General features: G+C 34.8%; 2 protein-coding genes and 1 long non-coding RNA gene across 5 annotated transcripts; 1 reads left to right on the top strand and 2 right to left on the bottom strand.

Moving 5' to 3' along the window:
* The first annotated feature begins 776 nt into the window (after window positions 1-776).
* LOC123210893 lies at window positions 777-5,471 on the top strand. 3 transcript variants are annotated; one of them, XM_044629384.1, is made up of 6 exons: window positions 879-1,773; window positions 2,104-2,276; window positions 2,423-2,522; window positions 3,811-3,978; window positions 4,549-4,721; window positions 5,062-5,471. In XM_044629384.1, the coding sequence occupies exons 1-6, from the start codon at window positions 967-969 to the stop codon at window positions 5,192-5,194; spliced, it is 1,554 nt and encodes a 517-aa protein (XP_044485319.1). In that variant the 5' UTR covers window positions 879-966; the 3' UTR covers window positions 5,195-5,471. The 3 variants fall into 3 exon arrangements, with proteins under 3 accessions (XP_044485322.1, XP_044485319.1, XP_044485321.1); XM_044629386.1 differs by having other exon boundaries at window positions 888-1,773; window positions 5,077-5,471; XM_044629387.1 differs by lacking the exon at window positions 3,811-3,978 and having other exon boundaries at window positions 777-1,773.
* A 139-nt stretch (window positions 5,472-5,610) lies between these two features.
* On the bottom strand, window positions 5,611-6,933 carry LOC123210894. Its single transcript, XR_006501301.1, has 3 exons — window positions 6,837-6,933; window positions 6,686-6,751; window positions 5,611-6,172 (listed from the first exon to the last, which is right to left on the bottom strand). It is a non-coding gene; the product is annotated as an uncharacterized LOC123210894 (long non-coding RNA).
* A 222-nt stretch (window positions 6,934-7,155) lies between these two features.
* On the bottom strand, window positions 7,156-8,210 carry LOC123211650. Its single transcript, XM_044630440.1, has 4 exons — window positions 7,997-8,210; window positions 7,611-7,879; window positions 7,254-7,329; window positions 7,156-7,208 (listed from the first exon to the last, which is right to left on the bottom strand). Exons 1-4 carry the CDS (start codon window positions 8,208-8,210, stop codon window positions 7,156-7,158), a joined length of 612 nt encoding a protein of 203 aa, XP_044486375.1.
* Between the last annotated feature and the right edge of the window lie 2,508 nt (window positions 8,211-10,718).

The following is a 10,718-nucleotide window of genomic DNA, read 5'->3' as shown; positions in this document are numbered from 1 at the left end:
AATTACAGGTCATTATGGTTATAATGAGGAAATATTTTCTGGATGTACCTATTTTTAGTTTCGATTGTTACCCTAAACAGTTTATGTTTCATATCGACTGCTAACAACTACTCTTATGTACATTTTCTAATATCATCTCTATTATCTTTCAGGAAAAGATAATTCTGTGAGTGTTTTACATATTTATTTTGCTGTGAGTCTAAAAATGGTTAAGGGGAGTTTGTCCCGTAAGGATGAGGCAGAAATGAGCAGAGCAGTGGAAAGAAAGAAGATCACGATGGCACTGACACCTAACAATTGGGATTACATGTGGCACCTCCAGCTTGCTCCCCACCCCTACAATTAGGAAATTCCAATTTCAGAAACTTGAACCAAACCACATCCCCGATCTCTTTCTACCTCGTCTCCAAGGATCTGTCCATGAATTTGATTTACCAGCATTCTTAAAGGGCAGGTAAGAAAAGAATCTCATTTTCTTCGTGCATATATTTATAATATAAGTTTAATGTTATGCATGTGTGTGTATACATACATAGAGAGAGAGAGAGAGATGACGCGGTCCTTCATATTTGCGCTTTCCACCTATAATATTGAGGTGGATTCTTAGAACTTTTATTTGTTGGAAACAGTGACGATTATTACAGAAACTAGATAAGTTTTTGTCCTCTTTCGGGACCAAAAGGCATAGAAACTGGGTCGTTTCAATTTGGTTTCGGGTCTGGTGTGAACTTTCAGGTTCACGGGATTCCCGAGAGAGTCTGAGTCGCCCTTTGCTTGAAAAGGAGTATCACGTATTTCTTTGTATTCCCGCATCAGCTACCCTTAATTTATATTGCCAACTCAATTATCTGCATCAAATATTTGTTTTTTAATGTTTGACTTGTTCATTGACAGCATACAATTTTACAATCTCAAGACATCACCAAAAACTTTGCATTAAAAGCTATCTTATCTAGATTTATCGCCATGCGTCTGCCAAGTTTATCAACCCCAGTGAGAGAAAACTCCCTTCCTCTGTCGGCATTCGAAGACAGTCAAATTAGTATAGACGGAGACAGCACCAAACACGTTCCATTTCATGGCTTGCCTAATCACAGCTCGACACCATTGGCTGGCAGTTCATCTCCAGGCTCTTACTCAGATTCTGCTTTCTCTGAATCTAATCAAAAAACTGATTTCGGCCCTCAGGGCTTAAGGAGGGCTCTTTCTGGAGGAAACTTAGAAGGATTAATAGCTTACAATTCGGAAGAGTTCCGGAATTCGACAACACAGAAGAGGTCTTTGCGTAAACAATATTACACTTACACAATGTTGAGGAGTGCTCCATCTTTTAGCATATTCAATAACACGTTTGATGGGGTTGAAGATGGAAAAAAGAATGGCCAACAAGATGTTCAGAAAGAAGAACCGTTGGCGAGAACTGTAACGATTGGAGATTACATAGAAGATGCAGATAATGGTGACTTCACCTTTGGGAAGAAAATTGACATGGGGTTAATTGCGGAGGAGGGGGAAGATTTCGAAGAAGGAATTTATGTAACTAATCAAAATTTGATCTTTGATGAAGAAATGGAACCACCTAGTCCTCCCATGTACCTCGCCACCGGACTAGGCATTGATGTTGCAGCTTGGTTTGATGGCGTTGGAGTTGTTGATTTAGTTCCTATGAATAATTTTGATGAGATTGGCAATATGGAGGAGTACTATAAGAGAATGGTTGATGAGTACCCCTGTCATCCTTTGTATCTAAGAAATTATGCTCAGCTCTTACAGGTTAGATAACTTGTTTTTCTGCTTTTGTGATTCTGATTCAATTAAAATCATCAACAGTTAAGCTTCCTTTGGGTGAAGGAACTGCAATCTGATTCAATAGATGTCTAAGTCGTCTGCTTGGTCAAATTCTAAATTCTATTTGAGCAAAAACTTATTGTCTGCTCCTTGTGCAGCTGTCATTTGCTAATGAATTTATGGGTTATGTATCTGTGCTGTTCCTTGCGATCTAGATCTTGTGCTGTCCTCCGTTCCAGAGGATGAGCTTAGATTTTCTCGACTTGGTCTTGTTTGTGCAATCCAAAAAAAAAACTTATTATCTGTTACTGACAGTACAAGGGTGACCTTCGTGGAGCTGAAGACTACTTTCATCGCGCTACATTAGCAGATCCTGGAGATGCTGAAACTTTGATGCAGTATGCTAAAGTTGTTTGGGAGCTCCACCATGACCACGTTAGAGCCACGACTTACTTTGAACGTGCAGCTCAAGCTGCTCCTCACGATTGGTGAGTACTCACTTGCATTATGTCCTTCAGAAGAAAAGCACCGGATTTATTGTTTATAAAATTTAGCTGACTTCTAGAGCAAGATTGGCTTTCAGATTTATGTTTGAAATCTCTGAAATCTAACTTCTTTTCATGTTTCATCTCAGCGATATTCTTGGAGCTTATGCAAATTTTCTGTGGGAAATAAGCAAGGACGAGGAAGATGATGGAGAACAACAAGATGATAATGAGTCACAACTTTTTCAGGTAAGCACCGTCCATCTTGTGAGTTGTGAATGCTTATTTGAGTCTCTTTTTTTAACACCACAGCATAATATTTCGGTATATTGTTAAAATATTATCTATTTTAGATATATAAACTATTATAATTTTGATTTTAAAATTTGCAACTCAATAGTTTTTATTAGGTTTTGCAATCCAAAACATGTCTTTTAAGTAGCTCACACGCTATTTAACCGATCAAATCTTCACAATGTAAAGACAGACTCAATATCTCTCTTATATTTTTATCGATGTGAGATTTGTCTAAGGATATCTTCACCTCCCCGTATGCCACCAAGGCTCAAGAAAATATGCAGAGCAACTCTAATATCATTTGTGACATCTCTGGTTCAATAGTTCGGTCTATTGTCAAGATATTGTCTATTTTAAATACACAGTCTATCATAGTTTTGATTTTGGATTTTAAAACCTAAAACTCGTTTTAACAGCTTAAAAAGCTCACAAAGTATTTAACCAATCAAATCTTTAAATCCTCAAGTGATGTGGGATGTACTGACATATCCAACATCTCTTTCACGATGTGGGATTTGCCTAAAGGTCACATCACTTGGGGATAAAAAGATTTGATTGGTTTAATAACATGTGATCACCTTAAGCTATTAAGATGCGTTTTTGGTTGTAAAACACAAAAGCAAAATCATGATAAACTATATATCCAAAATGGATAATATTTTGATAGTGAGTTAGATTATTGGACCAAAAATGTTGCACTTGGAGATGATAATATTTAACTTGTTAGCTTGTGAGCTCTTTAAACTATCAAGACGTGTTTTAGGTTACAAACAACACAAGCTAAACCAGAATGAACTGTGTATCTAAAATGGGCAATATCTTAACAATGAGTTCGCTTATTGGACTAGGGATGTTACAATGGCATTAAAGCAGCTTTGTCTGTCCTCTTGAGTGATGGTGGGATAAACCTTAGTGAGGACATTGAGTTCTATAAGGGAGTATATATGATACCCTTAGACAAATCTTATATCGACAAAGCACGAGAAAGATATTGAGTCTATCTATGCACCCTGAATTGCTTAGAAATGAGAAGATTAAACTGGTTAAATACTATGTGAGCTCCTTAAACTGTCAAGATACGTTTTGGGTTGTAAAACCTGAAAGTAAAATTATAATGGACTGTGTATCTAAGATAAACAATATCTTGACAATAAGTCAAGCTATTGGACAAAAGATATTACAAATCCTCGTAAAACATTTTTTCGGAAAGGTTGCAACGCCTCTTAATCCTATTTCTCAGATTGAAATTGAGAGTTCCACCTCAGTCCATGAAAAAGAAGTGGAGCCAAGAGGACTCAGGATTGATGACCCCAATTCTGATAATATTGAGGAGTATCACAAGAGAATGGTTGAGGAAAATCCTTCCAATCCGGTGGTTCTGGGAAAATATGCTCAGTTCTTGAGCAAGGTGAGATGAATGTTCATGCAAGAATACATTTATATGAAATTGAGTTTTGTTATTGTAACTGAAATGATTTCTTTTGATGCCGTACCGCTAAACTCTATTGGTTAAAGATTGACATTCAATTTCAAGCTTTCCAGAATTTTATAAATAAAAGCTGAGGGTTGGACTGGTAAAGGCTTCAAATAATTTGGATATCTCAGGGGTGCTGCTCGTATTAGTTTTATAAAGTTGTTGCTGTAAGCAGCACTGTTTGAAATATGTGTAAAAGTTTTCAGCTCTCGTCAGAGCTTAATGAACATGTTGCTCATTTTTGTTTAAATTTGTAAAGCCGGCTTGCTGAGGATTATGAGGCTCAGGTTTGGTCTCAGAACTCTGATATCTCTTGTCAAGCAACAGTAAGCAGATTTGCAACTTTATCAACATCATATTCCCAAACAATTCTGTTTATAAAAAATTAGAGCATGAATTCATTTGTTTCAAGCGCAGCTCATTTGTATCCAGTTTGAACCAGGTGGAATAATTACCAATTGTATTACATTGTTGTTAATTATCACTTTCTTGTTTGATTGGCAGTGCAAAGGAGATTTTCAAGGAGCAGAGGACTACTACTCACGCGCCGCTCTGGCTGATCCAGCCAATGGTGAAATTCTGTCACAATATGCAAAATTGGTATGGGACCTTCACCATGACCATGATAAAGCTTTGGGTTACTATGAGCAAGCAGTTGAAGCTACTCCTGCAGATTGGTACGGATTTTTTCAAAACCACCTTGTTTGCATTATTTTATGTATTACTATTACATTTAAGTTTATTTAGGAGATGGTTCTGCAGACTTGGAATATTGATCCAGAAACAATTACGAAGTAGCCTCACCTAGAGTCTATTCAGTAATGAATGTGAGTCTAGTCAGAAAGGAATTAGTTTATTTCAAAACAAAGAAAGTTTCTTACCCTCATACACCTTTATATAACAAGTTCAAGTTGTAAAGAACATAATAATCCATTTGATAAATGTATGAAATTCTCTATGAACATAAAATGTATGTTTCAGCTTTGAAGCATAACATGACCGATTAATGGCCTATAGTTTCTTTGTTTTCAGCAATGTTCTGGCAGCATACGCTAGTTTTCTCTGGCAAACAGAAGAGAACGATTCAACCAAACAAGAGCACTTCCAGGCACCACTCCAAGGGGGAGCCGTGGTAGCAGCTAATTCTTAAGCCTGAAAGGCTAAAACCATGCAATCAGAAGCTTAAGGCTGTACGAATGCCTCCCATCAAGAAGATAATACGTAGCAATTATATTATGCTTCAATAAAAGTTAATGCCCGTTATTCTCATTAGAGATTGTTGTTTTGCTGATCACCAATGAAGTGCCGTACCAAGAAAGCCAGTCTGTGTATGGATCCATTGATGTAAATGTAATGGATGTACTCATTCTGCTAAGTCTCTTGAGCAAAAGCAAATGATATCGATGGAGTTACTGAAATATTTCCTACATTGAATCCATTTATGCACGCTTCCAAATATAATGCCCGGCTTATTAAAAACAAGTTACATAAATTAATAAATAAATCAGACTCAACAAGTTTCATCAATAGCAAATGACTAATATGAATCGCTTAGAACAAACCAGCTCAAAATTGGATACCCATTCCTAATAAATTAGAAATATCTCATATAAGTTTCAAGAAACCCCTTTAAAACAACGAAGCCACCATATCTAAATATACTGATTTGCATTACTATATCGCTGGTGAATGTCTAATGTGTAAACTGCTGGAACCAGAACTTTTTACATCTCCCTTCCCATTGTTACTGAATCTAGAATGCCTAATCTGATAAATTCTGCCCACTTCTTAATACTGCTTGTACTCTCAGTCAACCCCATCATAACCACCTGAGGAACATGGAGAAGCAGAGGCCCGGGAAACTACCCAATCTGTTGGGTATTTTCAGGTTAGATATGGTTTTAAGTTACAAAAATGCAACCATAAAAGTCATTACATTGACCAAAAAGTCACCATCTTTTGTTACTCTCACTAGATCTAGCATATGTGTATTACATTGACCATGTCATAAACATTGATAATAATGAGACAGGAAAGAAATGCGTACTTCCTCCTTGGGATGGTATATCTCTGTTCAGTCCCCGCTCTTCAATATATACCCGTCGCCCAGCACTTGTGCAGAACCGAACTACACAATATTATTGGAATGCATGGCTAAATTAATTTAACAATTTCAGTAGCAAGGGTCAAAGCCAAAGGCTGAAAATATAATGAGGAAAAAATTAGTAAAAATCATAATGGACAAGTCAGCTAAAGAATGGCCTGATGAAACCAGAAATTGAAAGGAATAACAAAGAAAAGACTAATATGAAATTGAAAAATTACTATTTAAAACCAGTTCTCAAATGGTATCATATAAGCTAAAAGCAAAGATCAACAGAAGCAACTACAGAATATAGCGCACGTGGTTTGCAGTAGATCTAAAAACCCCAATACAGGTACCTATGGATTTTCAAGTCATTATCTTGAACTAAAAAATTCCTAATTTTGGACAATTCAAGAATCTGCAGGTGCATATAAAATCAGAATGCAAGTCTAATTAAAAGTACATTAGCAGAAATCTTGAGATTGATAAACCTAATAAACTATTTCTGGAGACAAAAAGGGGACTAACAAAAGGTGCTGCATCATGTATACAGACCTTGACTGCATTGAGAACACGAGATATATCTTCAAATTCGACAAATGCATAAAAGACACCGACATCCTGCAAATAAATCAACATACTTTTAAGACAATTCCTTTAAGAAACAAGTGGTTGCAACACAGGAAATTATCAGACAGGAATGAACCTTGCAGCTCCGCATTACCACAGGCTCAGAACTGACTTCACCAAACTTTTTAAATTCCTCCGCAATTTCAGATTCAGACACATTTGGAGGCAAATTCCTTACATGAACAGACTTTCTTCTAAAATTATCCACATACATATCAAATCAAATGACAATAATAATGCATTTAAAGATAAATAAAGTTGAAATTAATGTAGTTTTGTTTCTTTCAAGCTGCAAAACAGTTACATCAAATGGACTTTTTTGGATAATTTCATATATATATATATTTATATATATTGAAGAGAGACAGTTTCAAGTATTACAACAACACATTGTATTAAATTGTGAGAAGATTGCTGATTCTGAACAATTTCGCTAGTAGCCTAGTACCTGTACAGCAAAGAAGATGTATAGTTAGAGAAGCTTGAAGATTACCTTCATCTTCAACAGCTGAGACCTCCAGTGTATCTGCACCTGACTTTTCAGATGCATTTGACAAAACAGTTACTTGCTGAATGGTTGGTTTAGGGATATGATCTCAATCAGAAGCAGGTGATGCCTTCTGGTTTAACAGTAGGCTGAGAAGCAACTGAAGGGGCAGATTGTCCTTTGGCAACTCGTAAACACCAACATTGATAAGCAAGAGAGAGAGAGAGAAGAAACAATGAGTTGGTACATGATTTCAACAAATTTCTCATTCAATACACATTTATGCGCACAGATAAAATTTAATAAAAGAAATTTTAAAAAATAAATAAAATCAAAGAATTAAAACCAGTTTTTAGTCATTACAATAGAAGCATAAGTGTGGTTTTGGGTCTCTCCAATAGGTTCCTTGACAGTAGCAACAGTAGCAGGCAGTTGATCTATTACAGCATTCACCGTATTTTGAAGTGAGCAATTGAACTCTTCAGCAGAATTGTCCTCCAGAATATTTTCAGACTCAGCAAGTTGCTGTAACCGTTGCTCTTGGAAACCATAACTGTCAACTAGACCATTTTCTTTTACATCAACAGGACACTCCCATGCCTGAAATTTGTCACCCATTAAATAGTTTGATACTGCAAAAGCGACAGTATCATTTTAAAAAAAATATCATAGTAACATATTTTTCTACCTAACATTTGTGAGAAAAAAAGATTTGATTATTAGAACTTGCAAATAGGTTATGTAGGTACCTGGTTCTGGGATTGTTGCAGAAGCATTAAGTTTGGGATTAAGATTTTCCTGGGCTAAGAAGGCTGCTGGATGGTGATGAATTGGTTCCTCTTCAATGAAGTGGAATATATCATTAAGAACAAAAAAGCCTCTCTCCTGAGATGCAAGGAAAAAGGTTTGCATAAATTTCCTCCTCCCATTGAAATCTTGTATATGCATTGAACCAGAAACCATTACAAGGACACTTCACTCCTTGATTCGAGAGAATGTGTTGTCTTGACTTCAATTCCAGTAAAATTGACTGGCATAATTAGTTGATGTATTTGCTACCAAAGAAAAATGAAAGACAAAAAAGGGTTAACCATTCCAATTTTTACACACGAAGAGAAAGGAAGTAAGGTGAATATGAAAAAGATTATTTCATATGACCTTCTATATGAAAGCAGTGTGGTTGTGAAAGCATAAGAGTTAATTTGTGTGACTATCTATTTGACCTTAACCCAAAGCCCAACTAACATGGATACAAGGTACATCATATGAATGACATATGGGATATCACACACTTTCACCAAACGTTTAGGACATCGATATACATCGCGGGTATTAGTCACCTAGGATGACATAGTTATTAGAGATTAGACATGGGATGCCGATGTATTTGGATGAGCGTCTGGGATGCTAGTATAACATCCAAAATACCACAAATAAATTGGATACAAAACACTTTGGGAATATGTTATCATTTTGCTACTATGTGCATATTGAGAAGTCACATATTTACTTAGTATGTTTCACTTATCGTGTTCCTTTATGGTTTTATAAGTAAGATCTTGGAGCAGTAACGAAGCCAACAGGTTAACATAGAGATGTTGCATAAGACGAGAGGTGATTTGGTCATTTGTAATCATGGATCTTGTATTTATGTTATTTGAGTTGGGATTGATGTACATGCACTTATTTTCATGTATTAAGATTTTTCAAACACCAAATTTGAATGACATTCATGTTGTTGATGTTTAAATTAAGTACACTTTTTTGGATTGTGGGATTCAAAATGTTTATGCATGTCATGTATTTATTATATTGTTATGTGATTGTTGGAGAGTTTTGAGTTGACACATCTTTTTGAATGTATATTTTAAGTAAGGGTTTGTATCTTAAAAAAGGTATTATATATGAATATGAACCTGATGCGATGAACGGAAAGATGGGAGATTTGAAAAAAAAAATGGGTTTTTTTGGCATTATAGCAATTAATTGAAAATTAAAGGGACACATTCATACTATAGACTTAGACATCAAAATGATATCGTTTTGAATTTTTTTATTTAAAAAAAGAAAAGAAAAATGAATAAAACAATTGTTTAATATACGTTTAATAAGAGAAACATGTAAAATATGTGTTTAATACATTTTAGATTCAAAAATTTAAAATATCATATTTAATATACAAATTAAACTGGAATGCGAATTTTTCACATTTTGACTAAATAGGCCTAAGCCAACTAGGTCAAAGAAATAATTCGTTTTACTTCTAAGCTGAGGATATGAGTAGCGATTGACCGAGTAGTCTTTGTTATTGTAAATCAAGCTTGTTGAATTGTAAATTGAGCTCGTTGAATTGTTGTTCTCACTCTATTTCAAGGATGAGTGAGACAACTAGGATCAGGAGCGTAATACCTACAATCCAATCTTTTTCTCGACGCTTTTGAGGTGTTTTTGTTGACATGGGTCTTGTTAGACGTTATGTGTTTGGGTAGGCATTTATTATAGAGTCTGATACGGCTCTAAAGATCCTAGAGAGAATATGCTTTTTGCCTTGATTGGATGACATGAAAGGCTCGAGGAGATTAAAAAAAAGGGTTTAGGGTTTTTAAAGATAAAACAACAATTCATGTTTGGATTCAAGGCCCAACATTGAAAATTGTTTACATTTTAGTTCTTCCCACCTTGTGTAAACTCAAGTTCAACTCATAGTTAAAAATATTAATTTTTTTTCATATAGTCAAACCACAAATCAAGGTGGTTCAAATAGTTAAATTATGGTCTAATTCAATCCAATGACTAAAACAATTTTTTACAAACCGTTTTCATTTACTTAACAAATGACAATTCAACTAACTTGACTAGTCAAACTGATTTTTGAAACCATGTTTTTGGTTTTTAATAAGATGACAATTTGTGTTTGGTAGAAGATATTATTAAATCTAGGTTACACATGAACCGTGTTAACACATTTATTAAACTATGTAAAATTTAATCAATGAGTGTTGGGTTGGATTCAGTCCAAACAAGTTTTATTCGATCTGCTATTTTGCTCGAACAAACTCAAGCTTAAAATTTGAAATATTTCATGGATTCCCACCACATTGTATTTGGATATAAATAAATAATAGAGATAGATAATCAAATTTTAAAACTAATTACTCCTACTATGTATGAGTTAATACAAATTTATTTTTGATTGAATTACAAGGGTGAGTTTTTTTTTTTTTTTTGGGTTTTATTGTATTTAATTAAGCTATTAACTATATTGGTTTTGTTTTTAAGTATTTGTAGGGGTGAAATTGGACTAGTTCAAGTTTGAACAAACCGAATTTGAATTGAAACTCTAGTGCAACTTCAATTCAATTTATTCACCCCTCTAAAAACATTGATCATTCTGTTAGTAATATACTAATATTGTTTACTCATTTGATGAGACTGTTCACCTTATTATCAATTGTTTCACACCATTGCTCA

Source organism: Mangifera indica, chromosome 3 (assembly GCF_011075055.1).
Source record: "Mangifera indica cultivar Alphonso chromosome 3, CATAS_Mindica_2.1, whole genome shotgun sequence".
Classification (NCBI taxonomy): Eukaryota; Viridiplantae; Streptophyta; class Magnoliopsida; order Sapindales; family Anacardiaceae; genus Mangifera; species Mangifera indica.
The sequence above is the reverse complement of the archived record's forward strand: the minus strand, read 5'-3'. Positions and strand labels throughout refer to the sequence as shown.

Coding starts and splice junctions, on each gene's coding strand:
- LOC123211650 (XM_044630440.1), bottom strand. CDS start 8,210: ATGGTTTCTGGTTCAATGCATATACAAGATTTCAATGGGAGGAGGAAA. Junction 7,880..7,996: donor TGCAACAATCCCAGAACCAG/GTACCTACATAA, acceptor TCGCTTTTGCAG/TATCAAACTATTTAATGGGT. Junction 7,209..7,253: donor CTCAGCTGTTGAAGATGAAG/GTAATCTTCAAG, acceptor TTTGCTGTACAG/GTACTAGGCTACTAGCGAAA.
- LOC123210893 (XM_044629384.1), top strand. CDS start 967: ATGCGTCTGCCAAGTTTATCAACCCCAGTGAGAGAAAACTCCCTTCCT. Junction 1,774..2,103: donor ATTATGCTCAGCTCTTACAG/GTTAGATAACTT, acceptor TGTTACTGACAG/TACAAGGGTGACCTTCGTGG. Junction 4,722..5,061: donor GAAGCTACTCCTGCAGATTG/GTACGGATTTTT, acceptor AATGGCCTATAG/TTTCTTTGTTTTCAGCAATG.